The sequence below is a fragment of the Gopherus evgoodei genome, chromosome 7 (assembly GCF_007399415.2).
Source record: "Gopherus evgoodei ecotype Sinaloan lineage chromosome 7, rGopEvg1_v1.p, whole genome shotgun sequence".
Lineage (NCBI taxonomy): Eukaryota > Metazoa > Chordata > Testudines > Testudinidae > Gopherus > Gopherus evgoodei.
In genome coordinates this window covers 86,575,886-86,594,723 of record NC_044328.1, presented here as the reverse complement: position 1 = coordinate 86,594,723, position 18,838 = coordinate 86,575,886, and the positions used below count along the sequence as shown (strand labels likewise).

Below are 18,838 nucleotides of genomic sequence, written 5' to 3'. Positions count from 1 at the left end.
ATTTCTTTTAATTTCTGTGTTGGGCTGATGCTGAGGAGAGGCTGGTTGTGTGTGGTGAACAGGTATAACAAGGCTAGCAGGATCCCACAGAACAGATAAGGCACAGGCAGCTGTACAAGTAGTTTCTCCTCTGCCACTCTGGCAATGTGCATCCACTCTAACCTGGAAGGACTACTTCTCAAGGGAGTGTTCCTATGGCCATTTGGTCCTTGGCCTCCCTGCGACCACTAGCAAGGCTGCCAATTAATGCTAATAGATTAGATTATGGATTAGGGATTAGAGATGGTCAAAATATTTGCACAAAATGTCCTCTCCCCCTCCCCCCTCCATGGAAAAGTGACCTTTTTGCAAACTGTTGTTAGCATTAATCAAAGGTTTCTTTTTGGTTACATTTTTGGTGGTATTTTTGGTAATTTATTTGGTATGAAAACTTCTCAGTTACTGGAAGTCATCTTTTCTTTCTGAAAACCAGATGGCCAATAAATGAAAAATAGTCACTTTCAGTAAATAATATCACTTTTTTTTTTGAGAAAAACAGAAAACAGGTTCATTTCCATGTCTGTAAAACAGAAAAAAATAAAACTTTGAAAACTGCAAAATCATTTTCCTATCTTTTGACCAGCGCCAATGTGGATACCTGTCCAAAGGGAACTGGACAGAGGCCACCAAACTCATTTCACATAGACCACCTTTAGTCTCATTTTCAGAGGTGCAGAGCCCCCGAAACTTGCAACTAAGTGGGTGTTCAGCACTTCTGGAAATTTGGCCATTAATCATCATTACTGACCTGAGCTCTACATCATGTTACCAGTCCTAAAAGCCATCCACTCCCCTACAGAACATCCCTTTTCTCAATAGGGCAGAGATAGCGGTTGCTTTCAGTATTGGCTAATTTGTAAAACAGTCCAAGAAACACACTGGTGTCACATTTGGATGACTTCTTTTGCTACTTTTTCTTGCTATCTGCATTTGGACACAAGAGGGAGCCCTGGATTACTGAAGGAAAATGACCTCACCAGGGATTCCATATTTGTAGATGAAGATTTTTAACAATGTGCCAAACACTCTTCATGTATTTATTTATGCATATAGTATAGTTAATGATAAGAAGTTTATTCCTGCTGAGCCAGATTCTGCTCTCAGCTGCACTGGAGTAAATCCAGAGTAAACTCATCAACTTCAATGGATTTGCAGCAGTATAACTGAGGGCAGGATTTGGGCCAACATTTGTGAGTGAACAGGGAGTCGTGAAGTCACTCCTGAGCATCACCAAGGTAACTGAGAATTTAAAATACAATAAAATAATAGTGGCACTTAATAGCCTTTTCTTTAACATCTCTCAAAGTGTTTTACAAAGGTGGCTAAGTATTAAATATTTCCATTCTGCAGACAGAGAAACTGAGCCACTAAGAGGTTAGGTGACTTGCTTAAGGTCAGTCAGTGGGACAGTTGTACATGAACCTTAATGGCCCATTGTATTATGTCCCTGATAGCTGTGCAGTGAGATAGAAATAGTACAAACTGAAGTGGCAGCCTTTTTTGCTTACTCACTTTCTGAAGAGGAGAAATGTATATAAATTGTTCATTGGAAGCTCTTCCACTTGTTTGTCCTCTGTAAAAAAAGAAAGCAGAGATAGGCCCAAGCCACAGAGCTTGGGTTCTGATCCAAACTATTCCAGGTATTGGGAGTGTTTGGATCCAGGCTTTGGGTCCAACCTGTTATAAAGAAAGGGTCTAGCTGTCCAAAACAGATGCCCAATATTTAGTTCCGAACACCCTTCTGGTCTCACTGACTTCAAAGGGAAATTTGCCAGGGAATTCCAGAGGATTAGACCCATAGCCTGACACAAATATTTACCAGTATTCACTTAATGTATTAAGCTTACTGACTTCAATGAGAGCTGGATTGGGCCCTTGGAATGCCAGCTGTCAGCCTCGCAAAATGCCCCTTCCCTCCCCTCCTCACAGGGATGAGGAATTCTCACTTGGAGTGGGTATCATTAATAGTTGTGTATTAGATTGCTGATGTGGTGAGCAGCGGCCCTTGAGTGACACATTTAGGGCTGACACCTTGCTATATTAGCAGGGACAGAAGGAGGGGATAGCTGACAGAGACTTGAAGTTTGTCTCTGTACTGTTTACCCTCTCTGTCCAGCTCCTGACCTGCAGTAACTAGCCATGGATGACATTTACAAGGCAGCAGTGAGTAATATGTTTAAACTTACCTTAGTCTGGGGGTGCATTTGTTGTATTAGAAAGATGTTTCAAAGAGTTTTTGCTGATCTTCTAAAGCCACAATAGGGCACAGCAATAACTGTCTTTACACTACAAGTACTTAATGTAACAATGAAATGCACTTAGAAATGTTAGTTGTAGTGAGGTACCTTCTAGTTCAGAACATAGAATTTTTCATGCAATGGCAATTCTAAATATGTAATGTTCTTCTTGTAAGCAGATTCTTCTAAAAATAAACTGCTAAATTATTTGTAATAAGTCTTTTCCCTGGTTCTGGGTTGTGAAATAGAGAGATGGCATGTAAGTATAATTTTACATATATTTTGAAAAATCTACTGAAGTATCAGGTATGGTTACTGCTTTATCCAGGACTTGACAGATCAACTGTTTCAATGGGGAACTGAAGAGAATTTGAATAAGCTGAAACTGAAGCATTGTTATTTTTGTGTATTAAAATTCTGCCAAGCTTCTTCCCTAGCTGAATGTTTTTCTGCAAAATATATTTTGAAAACCCCTTTTGATAAAGGCTTAGGAAATAAGTGATCTATTTGCAATTTCTCTTTCCTTGTTCTTGATATCTACCCTGCAAAAAATTATAATGTAAAACATACTGGTTGTGCTTTCTAAAGAAGACAAGAGAAAGCAGTTTTGCCTTCAACAACTGCATATCAAGCTTACTGTATAAACGCAAACTATTTTGTCTTCCCTCAGTAAAGATGCAGCATTATTTTATACCTTAAATAGCTGATGATGTGGAGGCAGAACAATATGAGAGCGGTATCTTTCTGGAATCTGTATTGCATGATCTCTTTACCTTAAATTCTGTGTTACCAAGTTCTGTACATGAATCTTGTGGTTGGTTACAGGGTTATATATGGTGTTGCAGATAGTTAACAATAGATTAGGTTGGTCTTCGCATTTCTATCAAGAGCATAAAGATAAATCAAATGTGGATATATCTTTCAAAATTCCAAGATGTCCTAAAGGAACAGGAGCAAAGAGTCCTGTGGCACCTTATAGACTAACAGATGTATTGGAGCATGAGCTTTCGTGGGTGAATACCCACTTTGTTGACATGCATCTGACAAAGTGGGTATTCACCCATGAAAATTCATGCTCCAATACGTCTGTTAGTCTACAAGGTGCCGCAGGAATCTTTGCTGCTTTTACAGATCCAGACGAACACGGCTACCCCTCTGATACTAAAGGAACAGGGATCATAGTTGACACATGGCAACAAAACAAGTTGTTCTTCATATTAGACTAATCTATGACCTGCACTGAGCTGGGACTCCATTCTACAGACCCCAGTCCTCTTGGGTTCAGTGAGCCAAAAGTCCAGATCCTCAAAAAAAATGAAATTAAAAAAGTGACCTATAGAAGTAAACAAAATTAATGTCTCTGCAATTGGCTCTTTATTAGACTCATGCTCCATAATGTTTAGAAGCATCACATACATTGTTATGAAGAAATGTTGAAACGTTTTGAAAGCCAGCAATGCTAACAATTAGCCAAATGGATCTGTCAGTCAGGTGGATGGAATGCATTGTCTAGCACAAAGGAAGAATTAGAGTCAAGAGACGGATAAAGGAAGGTTTCCCATGCACAATTTTCAGCCTCTTTCATACCTCTCAACCTGTTAAACACCATACAGGTCAAAGATCCAGAAAACCAAATTAATTCCTAATCTAACTCCATGGATTTCAATGGAATTTGAGTTTAGCTCAAAAAAGGGCCAGAAATACAAAAAAAATGCCATCTCCCATAACCAACAAACATCTTACTCCAAGCGCAGTGTTCTATAGCCAAGAAAGAGAGAGGACCAGAAGACTCCATGAAGTCCAGTAGAGACTTTGCTGTGCCAATTTTTTTAGCTTGGGGCACATTCAGATACCATGTTGATGAGAATCACTAAAAAACTCTAATGTAGATAGATGAAGTGGGATTCCTGTCTTAAGCAGGTTAATATAGATGCATTTGTATTGTAATTAGTTTACAAAGGCAAAGTAATATTGGGTTGAGGCACACACGTGGTTCTAAATTGCAGTACAACTGAGTGTAAAGGATATTTCCTTGGAGCATTCCATAAAAAAAGATCCTAAATATATATACTGTAAGAAAATATTAAACTGGAAAAAATCTAGAGAGTAACTAAAGCAAGGCAAAGTTGATTGGCTCTCACCAGCACAATTTCAGATGGAAACAGTGAATGAAGAACAAAGCCAAAAAAGGAATAACCAAGACAGCACCTTATGGCACTGCTTATGTATCATGACAGTATCTTCAGCATTTACACATTGAGGCAGTAATGAAAGAAGTCAACCCCCAAAACAAGAAGATACAGAGACTAAAAGAAAAAGGCCTGAATAGATCATGTGGTCTTGGGGAGATCATAAACCACTTGAATTTCACCTCATGGTTTATTATCTTATTACCAGAGCCTTGCAGTGAATTGATCTTCCTAGCATTATTGTTACCCATCATTTAATTTATGTACAGTACATTCCTATATCTATAAATTTATGTACACAAAGAAAGGCACTAGTTAAAGAGGGTTAGCTTGATCCAAAGGAATTGACCATTTGTGGTTTGTTGCAAGTTGATGACACATTTTAATAAAGCATTGAATTAGTTCCCACCAATTTCTCTAAATGCACCAAGAGAGTCCAGTGGATTTTCATTTTCACTCATGTCTAGATAAGGTTATACAAATGCAGAGCTATTTTGGTAACGCTTTCAAACTCCACTGAACCATGCTAAGAACAGTGCCAAGGACAAGTGTCCAGATAAAAGGGCCCAAGGATAAATACCAATGCCATTCAGTTCCTGGGAACAATCAGAAGGCTTATCTTTATCTCCAGCACCTCAATCATTGGGGCTTATAAATAGCTAACATGCCAAAAGAGTTGAGTTACATGGAAGGCATGGAAGTGGCAATAGGCATTTATTTACTGGGAACAGCTCATAGCTTCGGAGTCCCCAACTATCCTATTTTACTGCCAAAACAATGGAAGAGCAGCCTGCAGCTGCTTGCCTTCCATCATAGGTGGCTGGACAAAAGGGTTCAGATTTCGTGATGCAATGCTGAAGAAGAATCCTGCTGCTATTGTTATCTGCATCTGATATGGATGGATCAGCTTCCCTGGTCTGTCCTCTGCATTTGTGGTTTGTAAAAGTCAACATTTCTCAGTAAGAAATGCTGGTCATTTTAGCCTCTGCCCTCACAACTGGCTTGGCAGTTTTCTAGCAGAAATTCACAAGGATCTTATCAACAAAGGCCCAAGGCTGAAATAGCAGACAGGGTGCTGCAGCTTCAGATTAAGGGGCATTGATAAAGCTCTGTCAGGGCTCAAGACTGGAATTAAGATCGTGATACAGCTCAGGAACAGCGTGTATTGGCAACACTGGGGATATAAGACTAAAAACCTAGGGAAGCTGCTGGTAATGATGTGGTTCATTGGCCTTATGTTATGGGCTGGTAAAGTGGTTGCAGATTTGGGTCCCATTTACACAGACTGATTTCAGAAAGGTAGGGAAATGTTGCGAGAGCAGAACCAAAGGCAGAACCCTGTAAGCATCAAAATAGAGCTGCCTAGTGACAGAGGAGTGTGGGTGGCGACAAGCAGTAGCAGTTGGATAGCTGCTGGAGGAAAGGAACCAGGAAGGTGCTGAAAGTGCCACTGAATTCTGCAGGCCAGTTGAATAGGATGTGGCATTAAATGAAACATTAAGATCAGGAAGGAATGAACTGAGAGAGGGAAGTAGGTTCAGATAAGAGGAGAGGTGCTAACCTTGTCCAGACCAGTGGTTCTCAACCTTTCCAGACCACTGCACCCCTTTCAAGATTTTGATTTGTCTTGCATACCCCAAGTTTCACTCACTTAAAAACTACTTACTTACAAAATCAGACATAAAAATACCAAAGTGTCACAGCACAGTGGTACTGAAAAATTGCTGACTTTCTCATTTTTACCATATCATTATAAAATAATTGATTGGAATATAAATAGTATACTTACATTTCAGTGCAATAGTTGAACCTATTTTTCACTTATGAGCCTTGTCTGCAACTGAAGCCCTGCCACCAGGGGCTGAGGCATGTAACTTAGCTTTATGGGGCTCTGGGCAATTGCCCTGCTTGCCACTCTCTAATGCCAGCCCTGCACTTGCGATTCCTCTAACCCGTCCCATGACCCCTCTGGGGGCTGCAACCCCCAGGTTGAGAGACACTGATCTATATGAATTCAATACCCCCTGGAGACCTCTGCAAACCTCCAGGGGTACACATACCCCTGGTTGAGAACTACTGGTCCAGACCACTAGCGCATGACTCAACTACACAATTCTATTTGCTGTTCATGATTAGTTAAGTTCATGGAGGATTGGTCCATCAATGGCTACTAACCAGGATGGACAGGGATGGTGTCCCTAGCCTCTGTGTGCCAGAAGCTGGGAATGGGCGACAGAGAATGGATCACTCAGTGATTCCCTGTTCTGGTCATTCCCTCTGGGGCACCTGGAATTGGCCACTGTCAGAAGACAGGATACTGGGGTAGATGGACCTTTGGTTTGACGTTCTTATGTTCTGTTCCTGTAGATGTATCTTATTAATTCAAATTTACACTAAGCCTGCACTATTTGTTTGCTCTTGATAACCAGGAAAGGAGATGGAAGTTATCTTACAGTCCAGTATTAGTTCAGTACCTGACTAGAGGAACTCATTTACATATGATGCATAGCAGGCAGGCAGGGAAAAGTCACTACCCCTATATAAGGCAGAGTAGAGGGCTCCTGAAACCTGCAAAGACCATGGGTATGTAGAGTTTGGGGATTGGACCAAGGGCATGACAGGCCAGCTTCACTGGTTGTGGGAGTACCCATAGACTTCAATAGACTGTGGAAGGGCTGTGGAGCTGCCCTCCACTCTGTCCATAGATCCAGGCGTCCATTCCCACCAAAGCACGAAGCCTACTTAATCAAGGACTTGGCAGGGTAAATTTTACACTAAGATTTTTCACATTAAACTGTAGTAATGCAGTTTCATTTTGTTACCCTTATTTAATTCCTCTTCAGACTCTGTATTACCTCCACTTTTTGGAGCACCAATGACTTGAGACTAGAACAGAAAAGGGAAGAACATAAGTCCCTCTGTTCTTCTGATAATCAAAGCAATGCAATAAAACCAGGAAACCTAACACATTCCCATAATACTTGAAGGGACCAATCCTGTTCCCATTGAAATCCTCTGGGACTGGGCCCTAAAATTCTCATCTTGGAGTTCTCCAAGAGAGCTGAACAGTAGGAGACGTGTCAAAAAAACAACAGCCCCGCGATACTTCATCCAAAATCAGAATTTATAAAAGGTGAATCTTAATGAAGGTTGTCCCAAAATTAGTGGAATAGATAATTCAGTAGATTCATACATTCTAAAGGGGAAAAGCAGGACTGGCTCTAGGCACCAGCTTTTTTTCGCTTCGGCAGTTGCGCTCTCAGAGGTTGTTTTTTTGCTTGGGGTGGCAAAAAGTCTAGATCCTGCCCAGGTGAAAGGGGTCTATTACGATCATGTAGTCAAACCTCCTACACAACACAGGCCATAGAACCTCACCAAGCGATTTCTACATGAAACCCAACAATCTGATGCCACACTAGAACATCTTTTAGACAGACATCCAGTCTTGGTGTAAAGACTCTCAGTGATAGAATTAATCACACAGTTGCATTGTTGCTCTGAAGACTAGGAGATCGTTGATCAATGTTTGGTCACTGGGTTGACGGCATTAGTTGTTATTTCTCATTTAATAGAGTGGACCACATGAAGGCTGCCATTTTCCACTCCTGAAGAAAGTAGCCACCAAGACGAAGACCAGGGTCAACCTGGTCCAGAAACTGGCAAGCACAATCGGAGGGGTGGGAAGGGGGGCATCAGCATTTTTGTCTACTCCTTAACTGAGTGCTGTGCACTGGTATGAACCAGAAGTAGCCACACTTGACTTGTTGATGTCCAACTGAACACTGCAATGCGGTGCATCACTGGAACCCTCAAGTTGATCCCAACATCATGGCTACCTGTGCTCTCATATATCGCTTGCCCATCCATTGGCTGCGATGCTGCAACCCTCCAGGAAGTCTAGCGAATTGAGGAAAAGTAAAGTCTTCCCATCCACTAGGACCTCACAGACATCCCTCAGCACTGCTTGAAGTCACACAAGCCCTTTTGGATCCATGCACTTACCCTTCGATGATATGACATCAGTCTTGATGAAGCTTGGAAAGCTGAATGAAGTTCACAAGAAGTCATAAACAAACAACTTGTGAAAGACCAAATACAGAAGATCCTGGGCTTCAGTCTTCTGCAAAGCTTATGGGCAACCTTAAGCCGCACCTGCACAAACCATTGCAGATGCAGGTACCTGATGCACAAATGGAAAATTAAAAAATTCTCCAGTGTGTGACTGTGGTCACCCAGAACAGACCAGGGAACATATAACGATGCAGTGTCCGATTCCCAAATATGAAGGAGGCATCACAGTGATGCTCTGTGCTACTCCTGACACAATTATCTGGCTTAAGCTAACTGTAAAATTATAGTTGTTGCTCTACATCTACATCAGCCATATGAAGAACCACCACACAGTAGCTCTCAAGTGTGACAAATGCTTCTCCCACTCAGTCCCCCAACTTTGCATAATGAAATGCTGTCCTGACTGTCTAAAAATCAATCATGCCATGTGCCTGAGACTCACATTCTGGTTAAAAATAATGTTAACTCCAGAAGAGTGTAAAATATTTAAAAAGAGGAACAGAATAATGCAATATACCAAAAAAAAGAAAAGAAAAAAGGGACCATGCCAAAACTATCTAGGTAAAAGTCCCCCTTACTCCACAAGAAGGGCTGTTGTGAAGATTAGTTGAGGGTTGTAAAGCATTTTGAACAAATTGTGTGCAATATAAGTGGTATTATCAATTAATGATAATGATTAAGTTTAATAAAAATGAATTTTTCTCTCTTTTTATTTTCATCACAGGTTGAGCAGTTAACAGAAGAACAGAAAAATGGTACGTGTGGCTTTACTCTGACACCACTGTAGACAGAAGATACTCCCTGTAATGGATAGTCAATCCACTATTAACCCATGATGTTAGCCTGTCGCTTGAACAGGCCAGCTCAAGGTCAACAATTGCTGCCACAAGTGAAAAACCACACTTCCAGCTGTCAAAGTACAATGCAAAGCAAATGACTTCTCATCCCCAAGTTTAGGAAAAGGGCTAAAAGGCTGGCAGTGGAATTGCTACAATAATGTTTCATGGTATTTCTGGTCTTAATGCTCTTTGGGGCAAGCACAGGATCTTTTTATGTGTCTGACCAACATCTAGTACAGTGGTTTTCAAACTTTTTAGGCTGTGTATCCCTTTCCAAATAATGTAGTCTACCATGTTCCCCCATCTGACATAGGGTCATTATATACCTATGGTTAGTTTGTCAGGTCTTGCTAAATAAAGTGCATTGTCCGCTATTACAGGCTTTTCCTTGTGTACCCCCAATGATAGCTCGCATACCCTAGTTTGAAAACCAGTGGAGTTCTGTGCTGAACAGGGGCTTCTGGGCAATTATGTGCCAAAAGTCTTGGATAATAATAAGGAAAGAGAGTACCAGAAATCCTGTTACAAAGCCTGTTCTCGTGAGAGTTCCAGCTCCATTTTGTAGAGCTAAGATGCCTGGAAAGTTCAGTGGTGGGGAAGTTGGAACCGGGGCTGTTCTAGCTGTAGGTAAACTAGGCAGCTGCCTTGAGGGCCAGATTTCTGGGGGCAGCACAGAGATTTCTGGGAGAAGTGATTTTTTTTTAAATGCTCATGCTTGTCTACACTGTGCTACAGGTGGTTTCCAGGGGTGAGAACTGCAAAGCTCTCTAACGTATAGAGCTCTAATGGCCCCATCTAGACCTTGCTGGAATGAAGAGGTAGCGAGTTTGTGCTGATGTAGTCCTGTGTCAACAGGACTATGTTAACATGCACTAGGTGCTCTTTAGTTCATGCCAGAAGGTCTATACAGGGCAGTTACAGTGCAACACATTACAGCACTCTATAATTCACGCGCCCATACACCCATCTGTGGCAGGAAGTGGGGGCAGCACACTGAAGCTTTGCCTAGGGCAGCAGATTGTCTTGAGCAGCCTCTGGTTGGAACTTCTGGGTACTTATCCAAACTTTGAGCCATTAAGCTCTGTCTACTCTAGACTGTCCTACTAGGGTGAACAGACAGCAAGTTTGAAAAATTGGGACAGGAGGTGGTGGGTAATAAGGGCTATATAAGAAAAAGCCCCAAATATCAGGAGTGCCCCTATAAAATTGGGATATCTGATCATCCTATCTCCACCTGTACTTTACAATGGCTGACAAAGAATCCCTCAGTTCTTCCACTGGGGTTGATCACACTGTGTTAAACTGGGTGTTGAGTGGAGCTTACTCCAGCAGGATGATTGATTTCACACCAATGCAGGGGAGGTGGAGGTAATAAGTTTGACTTCCATTGACACAGCTAAAAAGTCTTCTGCAGACACTCTGTTGAAGTTTGTCCATTTTTGAATCACCACAGCAATGAAACTCCCTCTGATTTCCTGTGTGCGAACTCCTAATAAAAGGGCAAACCCCTCCATTTCTCCTTTTCCTCTCTAGAATTCAAGGCCGCCTTTGACATCTTCGTCCTGGGTGCTGAGGACGGATGCATCAGCACGAAGGAACTGGGGAAGGTGATGAGAATGCTAGGGCAGAATCCAACCCCCGAGGAACTGCAGGAGATGATAGATGAGGTGGATGAAGATGGTAAGCTATTCTCTTAAATCCTCTAGGTGTCTCAGTGCACTGCAAAGCATTTACAGGGGGCCAGAATAGTAGTGGTTATTAGCTGGACCTTAAATACTGTGCAGTCAGGCTTTGAAGGCACAAGAATCACATGAAAGAAAACAGTGTGCACTCTACTTCCACCAGAGAAAGTAGATCAGTTGAGTAGATTCTCTGAAAACAGAACTAATTTTCTGAGAATTTTCAAGTTAAGCCATTCATCAGTTTATAAATTAAAGTTGAGACACCCTGGAAACAACCAAACTCTGGTAGTTTTACCTGCGTCTTCGTACTTCTGAAGTCAGACAAACTGAGTAACCACACTGGTTAATGCAGGTAGATCACTCTGGTAATACTATAGACACGGACATTCTATGTGGAGTGGACAGTAAAGATATAATGCCATTTTGTGTAAGACTTTGAATCTGCCACAAGGCTATTGGCCACAGTCCCATCTTTGCAATGGCTTTGCAGCATGCTGTGCACCAATCGGATGCCACTACCCACTCCATAAATTGATGCACTGAAGATCTGTTGTGGGCACACATGGCCCAATCTTGCAAGTTGAACTATGCAGGTGGACTGCTCCACCCTAGTGGAACTCTAACAGAACTCTGTGGATGCAGAGCTCTGCCTGTCTGGAATAAGTTGCAAGACTGGGGCTGTAGGTTATAAAATGCTAAAGCTGAGATTTTCAAAGGGTCGCAGACACCCACTGAATTTCAATGAATGCTTAAGTGTCTTAGATGCTTTTGAATATTCCAGTGTAACAGATGGAAGGCACTAAAAATACTACTACTATAATGGATGCAAAAAGATTTCTCAAACCTTTTTTAAGAGACACGGGTGCTCAGATACTACAGTGATGAGGGCAGTATAAGGATATATGTAGAAGAGGACACGTCAAAGATTATAGGTTGAAAATTTGATCCACCATTTTTTTCTTCTGTGCTTGCAAATTCCATGGAATTATAGATGTGCAGTTTTTTAATCCCAAAACAAATTATTCAGTGTACGGACATGTACACGCACAACAACATACCCACAAACAACTCCACAAAATAACAAACCAGCATGTGCAGATTAGAAAACAATCTAGGAAAGAAACTGATAAAGATTTCAGTTCCAAGCTTCGAAAAGCTTGTTAAAACCAAAAGCAAGAAAATGTATGCTAAGAATTAAGGAAAATATCTTGCCAATGTCATTTAAACAACAAATGATAACATACCATCAGCATAAAAAATATGGGGCTTGATTCTCCACTGCCTTGCACCTTCCATAGTAATTTAAATCTGTGCAACAAGGGTGTCAAATGCTACCAGATCAGAATTTTCCACACATTTACACCAGTGGTTGTGTTTTATATTCAATTTGCACTTGTTTAAATGACTACATAAGGAGCAAATCAATGGTGAATCCATCCCATAATCTGTTACCCACTCCTTAGTGCTACTAACATGAAGTCTGTGGCTGGATTACTAAATAAAAGCTTAATCTCTGTTTTATGTATATGCCTGTTTGCCAAAAAAACAAAACAAAAAAACCCCATTAGATTGCCTTCTAGATTGTAGTGTAATCTAAACCTTGTTTATTTCACCTTCAGGCAGTGGCACTGTAGACTTTGATGAGTTCTTAGTTATGATGGTCCGATGTATGAAAGATGACAGCAAAGGAAAATCAGAAGAGGAACTCTCAGATCTCTTCAGAATGTTTGATAAGTAAGAGACTGGAATGTAATACACTAAAACAAGAAACGACAGTGCTAGCTATTATTGTTAGAAGAAAAGGAGCAGGTTGAGCCAGAGGTGGATTTGAGTATGGGCTTCTTTATTGCGATACTTGTTCCCCTCGACCCAATTGTCAAGTAAGCACTGTTTTAGTTACAGCACACTCTTTTTATTTAAGTTAGTATGTAAACACCTACATCCAGTACAACACTCCCAAAATCTTTATTAAGTAATAAAAACACCCATACAATTAGTATACCCATCCCTAGCTTTTATTCACAGCATTATACATGTTATACAGGCATTTTTACCTTAGAAATACATTTCTTTGCAGCAATTTGTTGCTGCAAATTTCCTTAATCAGAGGTTCTCAGGGGAGGGAGGAAGGGGTCATGAGCAGTTCTCAGGGGAGGGAGGAAGGGACCATGACTCAGGGCTCACTTGTGTAGCTGGGAAAGAAGGGCAGGGGAGATAACACTTCTTTTACACAACTACATTTTTTTTAGACAACTACATTTCTTATGCAGCTGCAGGCCTTATCAATTCTCAACAACAACAGGGAAGGGAAAAGAATGGAAACTTATTTATTAAATGAAGAAATACTGCTTGTCTGTGCCTTCCTTCCCTAATGCCACATCAGCATTCCAGCAGCTTCGCAGGTTTTTACTTAACCCTAACTTCTCCCAACAGTTATGGTGCTTCTGAATATGTCCCCATAGTTACAATGCAGTTGAGTTGTGCGCTGAAAGCAGCAACCAACCACTTTGTGATATCTGAAGAACACAAAACAACAGCACTTATTCTTTGAGCACAGAATTAATTTTCTGAGAATTTTCAAGTAAAGCCATTCATTAGTTTATAAATAAAAATTCATTTTAAAACGGGTCCTTTTAGAAAGTTAGCTCTGTGTCAGACCCTTTTTGTTCCAAGTAATATTAACTCTTAACTTTCCCATAGTTAAGACTCATTGAAATCTTGTGAATGCCTCTATTTGAAGAAATTAGGTTGTAATTAAATTTTGATGATTCCTGTATCTAATTGTTAGGATGATAGATTATAGGCTGAATTTGCTCAGACATTGCCTATCTACACAAAAATTGCCAGAGACGTGAATCTTGAGTAGATCTGGTGCCACAAGTAGTTATGAAAAAGAAATATATAATATTAAGGGCTGTCTTTTGATATTACTTTTCATAAGTTAACATTTCCCCATTCAGTAGAAGCTGGTATGTAAAAATGTCTCCTCCAGGGAAAATCAAAAAATTTCCCTCTTTCAAAATGGAACAAAGCACATGCTTCAGCAGTTTGCTGAATCAGGTCTTTATCACTTGCAAAAGACTTTTACTTCTCCATGTACTATATGTCCATGAAGACCATCCCTTAATTCACTAGCAGAAGCAAATAGTTACTATTCTCTGCTTTCTTTGTCTCAGGAGGCACACAAATCCTGTAGGGTTACTCCCATAGAGACCTGCAGAAAGGGGAGAGTTGGTGTCCCCTCATTTATTTATCCTACCAATTCATGACAGGAAACCAGAGACAATGAGTCACTAACAGGCAATTTGCTGATAAAAAACAGATTGGAGACCAAGTGGAAGTGATGTAACATGGGGTGCAGTTGTCCATCCATTTACAGTATTTTTGGTTTTTATCTTTGAGCCATTCTGTCGTTGCACAGAAATGCTGATGGATACATTGACCTTGACGAACTAAAGATCATGCTACAGGCTACAGGAGAGACCATCACCGAAGATGACATAGAGGAACTGATGAAGGATGGAGACAAAAACAATGATGGCAAGATTGACTATGATGGTAGGTGTGTTTTTGTGCATAATTTGGTTAAAAGTAAAAATGGGATATCCATTGTCCTTAGGAACTCAGAACCTTAACAAAAGATGTAAGTAGTATATATTAGAGATGGGCCTAAGACTCACAATTCAGATCCAGGTTTTAAGTCCCACAGAGTTTGAGAGTGTATGGCTATGGGATTAGGATTTGGTCTTTCATAGAGGTATGAGCCAGCTTCAAAATTAGGCAGACTGCAGACCTAGGTACAGATTTACACCCCTTGCCTCCAGTATTGAAGGATGTAGATATTGGTTTCCACCCACTACAGAGGCAATGAACCAGTGCAAAACCAAGATCTGGATCCAATCTCTCCAAATTCCAGAAGGTTTGGTTCAGGCTCTGAAACATGACATTTGGTAGTCCCATGCTTTCAGAATAGCTTCTAAGTATACATGTGCAATATTTGGGAAGAACAAAACTTTGAATTTGCTTGCACGAGTGCTACTTTGGTTGGTGAGAGGTACACCTCTACCCTGATATAACGTGACCCGATATAATACACATTCGTATATAACGTGGTAAAGCAGCGCTCCGGGGGGCAGCAGGGGGGGGGGGAGGCGGCGGGGCTGCACATTCTGGTGGATCAAAGCAAGTTCGATATAATGCAGTTTCACCTATAACGTGGTAAGATTTTTTGGCTGAGGACAGCGTTATATCGGGGTAGAGGTGTATTGAAAGTGCCCCCTTAGCTCACACAGATATGGTTCATTATGCATATACAGTTGCAGGTAGAAATTTGAAGAGTTGGCTAGGTTTTTCCCTAGACCATACAAAGAATGATATTGATAAAGATTCTGCTTTATAACTGCCTATGCCACTTTTATATTATTATCATTGCCAGAACTACCTAGAGAAGGCGTGATGTGTGTATAGACCCCACAGCAAGACACAGAATGAAGAGAGCAATCACTGCCCTTGCTGTGGGCTCAATGGCTTGTGAGCAAACAGATGGGATAAAAAGCTGCAACCCAGACAGAGCAGGGTGGCTGCTGGAGAGGCTGGGAGACATCATAGGGAAACTTCACAGTGTCAGATGAGGCAAAGCTGCCCAGAGAGATCAAGTTCCAGGCAGAAGGGTGCTATACGGAAGAGGCCCGCAAAGACTGTAGGTAGAAAGCAGCCCAGGAACTAAACAAATGCCCCTGACTGCCTAATACATATTTCCTGGGCTGGGACCCAGAGGAGAGGGCGAGCTTGGAGGGAAGGGGCAGTGACTGCTGAAGCCTCAGATTTGGACTGGCAGCCCTAACATAAGACTGTTGGACTTTTCAGTTTTTGCTTCCTTTGTTCCTTCCCTGGTGAAGAAGAGAGAGAGGGATACTGGGCTCCAGGCAGGGGCGGCTCCAGGCCCCAGCATGCCAAGCACGTGCTTGAGGCGGCATGCCATGGGGGGCGCTCTGCTGGTCACCGGGAGGGCGGCAGGCGGCTCCGGTGGACCTCCTGCAGGCATGCCTGTGGAGGGTATGCTGGTCCTGCAGCTTCGGTGGACCTCCTTCAGGCACTGGTCCTGTGGCTTCGGTGGACCTCCCACAACATGCCAGCGGGAGGTCCACTAAAGCCGCGGGACCAGCGGTCCGCAGCACCAGTGGACACTCCACAGGCATGCCTGCGGGAGGTCCACCGAAGCCACCTGCCACCTTCTCGGCGACCGGAAGAGCACCCCCTGCGGCATGCCGCTGTGCTTGGGGTGGCGAAATGTCTAGAACCACCCCTGCTCCAGGCCTAGTGGCGGGAGGCCCCTTACTGCTCCAGAAGGGGAGAGATTCCAATGACCCAGACAAAGGGTCTGGAGCTGTAAAGAGAGGCCAAGTGCTATAGGCCACATTTCAGAATACCAAAAAGGGGAAACTGAGGCCAGGCTGCTGTTATCAAACTCTTGGCCATGGGGGGTGCATTAAAGGATTAGAGACCTGACAACAGGAGGTTAGTGGCCACATTCTCTTTTCTCCGTTACACACAAACAAACACAACTGACTTCATAGTGGGGAGTCTTGGATGGTACCTTCTTCAGAGAAATATAATTACATAGGCCCTGATCCTGAAACTGACTCCATGCAAGTGGACTCCTGTGCCCCCACAGAACCTCAAAGGCCTTCTGTGCAGGCACCTGGACTCACCTGAATGCACCAAGCTGCAGGATCAGAGCTTTCATCACCAGGGCCAGCTCCAGTTTTTTTGCCACCCCAAGTGGTGAAACAAAAAAAACCCAGCCAACCAAGCAAAAAAGATAAAGCCACGATCGGCGGCACTTTGGTGACAGCTCTACCGCGCCGCTTCATTCTTCGAAGGCAATTTGGCGGTGGGTCTTTCCCTCCGAGAGGGGCTGAGGGACCCGCCACTGAATTGCCGCCAAAGACCCAGATGTGCTGCCCCTTTCCATTGGCCGCCCCAAGCACCTGCTTCCTTTGCTGGGGCCTGGAGCCGGCCTTGTTCATCATACCTACACAGGCACCAGTCTCCAGAACAATCCATGCTCTAGAGTCATTATCACTGTCTGAAACTGAAAAATAAAACTATTATATGCACATGAGAGCTTGTCAACAACATTTTGTCAGAATTTTAAAATTTCAGCCACTCAATGAAGTTGGTTTTAAAAAAAAATACATTAAAAAAAGGGTCGGGTTTTAACTTTTGTCAAAATTTCTAAAATTCCTGACCAGCTCCAGTGACTATGATTTTTTTTAAAAAATGGGAGCTGCAGTTTCAAATTGTACACACAGGGCATTTGTAGAGAGTTGTTGCTCCGAACGTTAGATATCTTGAGCTAGAGACTCCTCTGATGTAGATTGGCATCTATCTATTGATTTCAGCGAGGCTATGCTGATTTATAAGATGAAATTTGACCACTTGTCTACTAAGCCCAGACTCCAGCTAGTAAGCCTCCTCTAAGTCTGTCTGTACTGCAGATCTTTCATTGTGCTGAATCACGTTAGTGGCACTTCCAGGAGGAGTGACAAACCTCTCCATGGCTGGAGCAAAACTAGCTATATTGTTAGGCATTTGGAATTGTGAAGGGGAGAAAATGGGTGAGAGAAGAAGGATGATTCTGGAGATACCCAGAAAGCGTGTGAAGTGCTACACACTGACTCTCTGGTTGTCATCTAAAATACGCGTCTTTAATTTCCCTTGCTTCGCAGAATTCCTGGAGTTCATGAAGGGAGTTGAATAAATCTGAAACACGATGTGCAGCCTCGACTTTTAAAGCCCTCTGATTCCTCATCTCGTCTATGTGGTTGCGTCCGCTTGGCTGCTAGCGTGAAGACTTAAGTGCTGAACAGGGTGGCAATCAGAAGAATACATTCTGTTTGTTATTAAGTGCCTCAGATGGTCAGTCCATGGATATTTAAGTAAGAGACCTAATAATTATCTAAGATGTTGCTCTTTTGAGCAATAGCAAATGTGAGAGAGCCAAGTCTTGAGTCCCTTGACACACTCTGGAGCAGATAACATAGTAAACATATAATTAAGTCTGTAAAGAATGTTTTTCCTATAGTCTAGTAAGAACCTATCAGCTGTAAAAAGCAAAAACAGTGACGGCCAGCAGACTGTACCAGTAGGGCACAGAACACACATGTAACCCCTTTATAAGTTGCTCAATCCCTGCATATTTCTCACAGCTACACATTGAATCAGGCATTTAGAGCAAATTCCTGTTCCTAGTGAAGTTGTTAGGAGTTTGCCATTGGATTTGATGCTACCATGATTTGGCCCCCAGCGCTCGATGGGTTGAATCACATCACTTAGAAAATATTATAGTAAAACAATTAGCATTTGAACCTTCAGCTGAATGATGATTTGAGACACTTAAACTGTCACCGAACATTCTGACAATCTCTACTCTTCCTCCACCTCCAACCATTGATTTAAAGTGCGATGTAAATGGGCAATGTGTACAGAAATAAGATTCCTTTTTGAAATGCTAATAAAATAATTCATAAGCTAGAGTAATTATTTCATTCCTGCTTGTTTCACAGAAGCAATTTATAGTTGCAGCTGTAAGACCAGCAAAAGGAACTCCCAGATGAAAGATGCTCAGTGAAGTGTCATGTCAGGTTTGAGTAAAACCACTCAGTACTGGAAGGCGGGGGGGCCGGGACAAGTTTCTCAGGATGAAAGCTTTTCACTTTCCTCAAAATAACCTATTCATAATCTCCATTACTGAGTGCAGATATCACTGAGATTGTGCC

At 42.1% G+C, this 18,838-nt stretch overlaps 1 protein-coding gene across 1 annotated transcript; it reads left to right on the top strand.

The window, feature by feature from the left end:
- Positions 1-2,095: 2,095 nt before the first annotated feature.
- Positions 2,096-18,595, top strand: TNNC1 (troponin C1, slow skeletal and cardiac type). Its single transcript, XM_030569460.1, has 6 exons — positions 2,096-2,202; positions 9,261-9,291; positions 10,909-11,055; positions 12,677-12,791; positions 14,479-14,615; positions 17,789-18,595. Exons 1-6 carry the CDS (start codon positions 2,179-2,181, stop codon positions 17,818-17,820), a joined length of 486 nt encoding a protein of 161 aa, XP_030425320.1. The 5' UTR covers positions 2,096-2,178; the 3' UTR covers positions 17,821-18,595.
- The last annotated feature ends 243 nt before the right edge of the window (positions 18,596-18,838 follow it).

Bases quoted from the DNA above. Each gene is read 5' to 3' on its own strand.
- TNNC1 (XM_030569460.1), top strand. From the start codon at position 2,179: ATGGATGACATTTACAAGGCAGCA. The intron at 11,056-12,676 runs GTAAGCTATTCT...TTTCACCTTCAG, and splicing joins AGATGAGGTGGATGAAGATG to GCAGTGGCACTGTAGACTTT. The intron at 12,792-14,478 runs GTAAGAGACTGG...GTCGTTGCACAG, and splicing joins CTCTTCAGAATGTTTGATAA to AAATGCTGATGGATACATTG.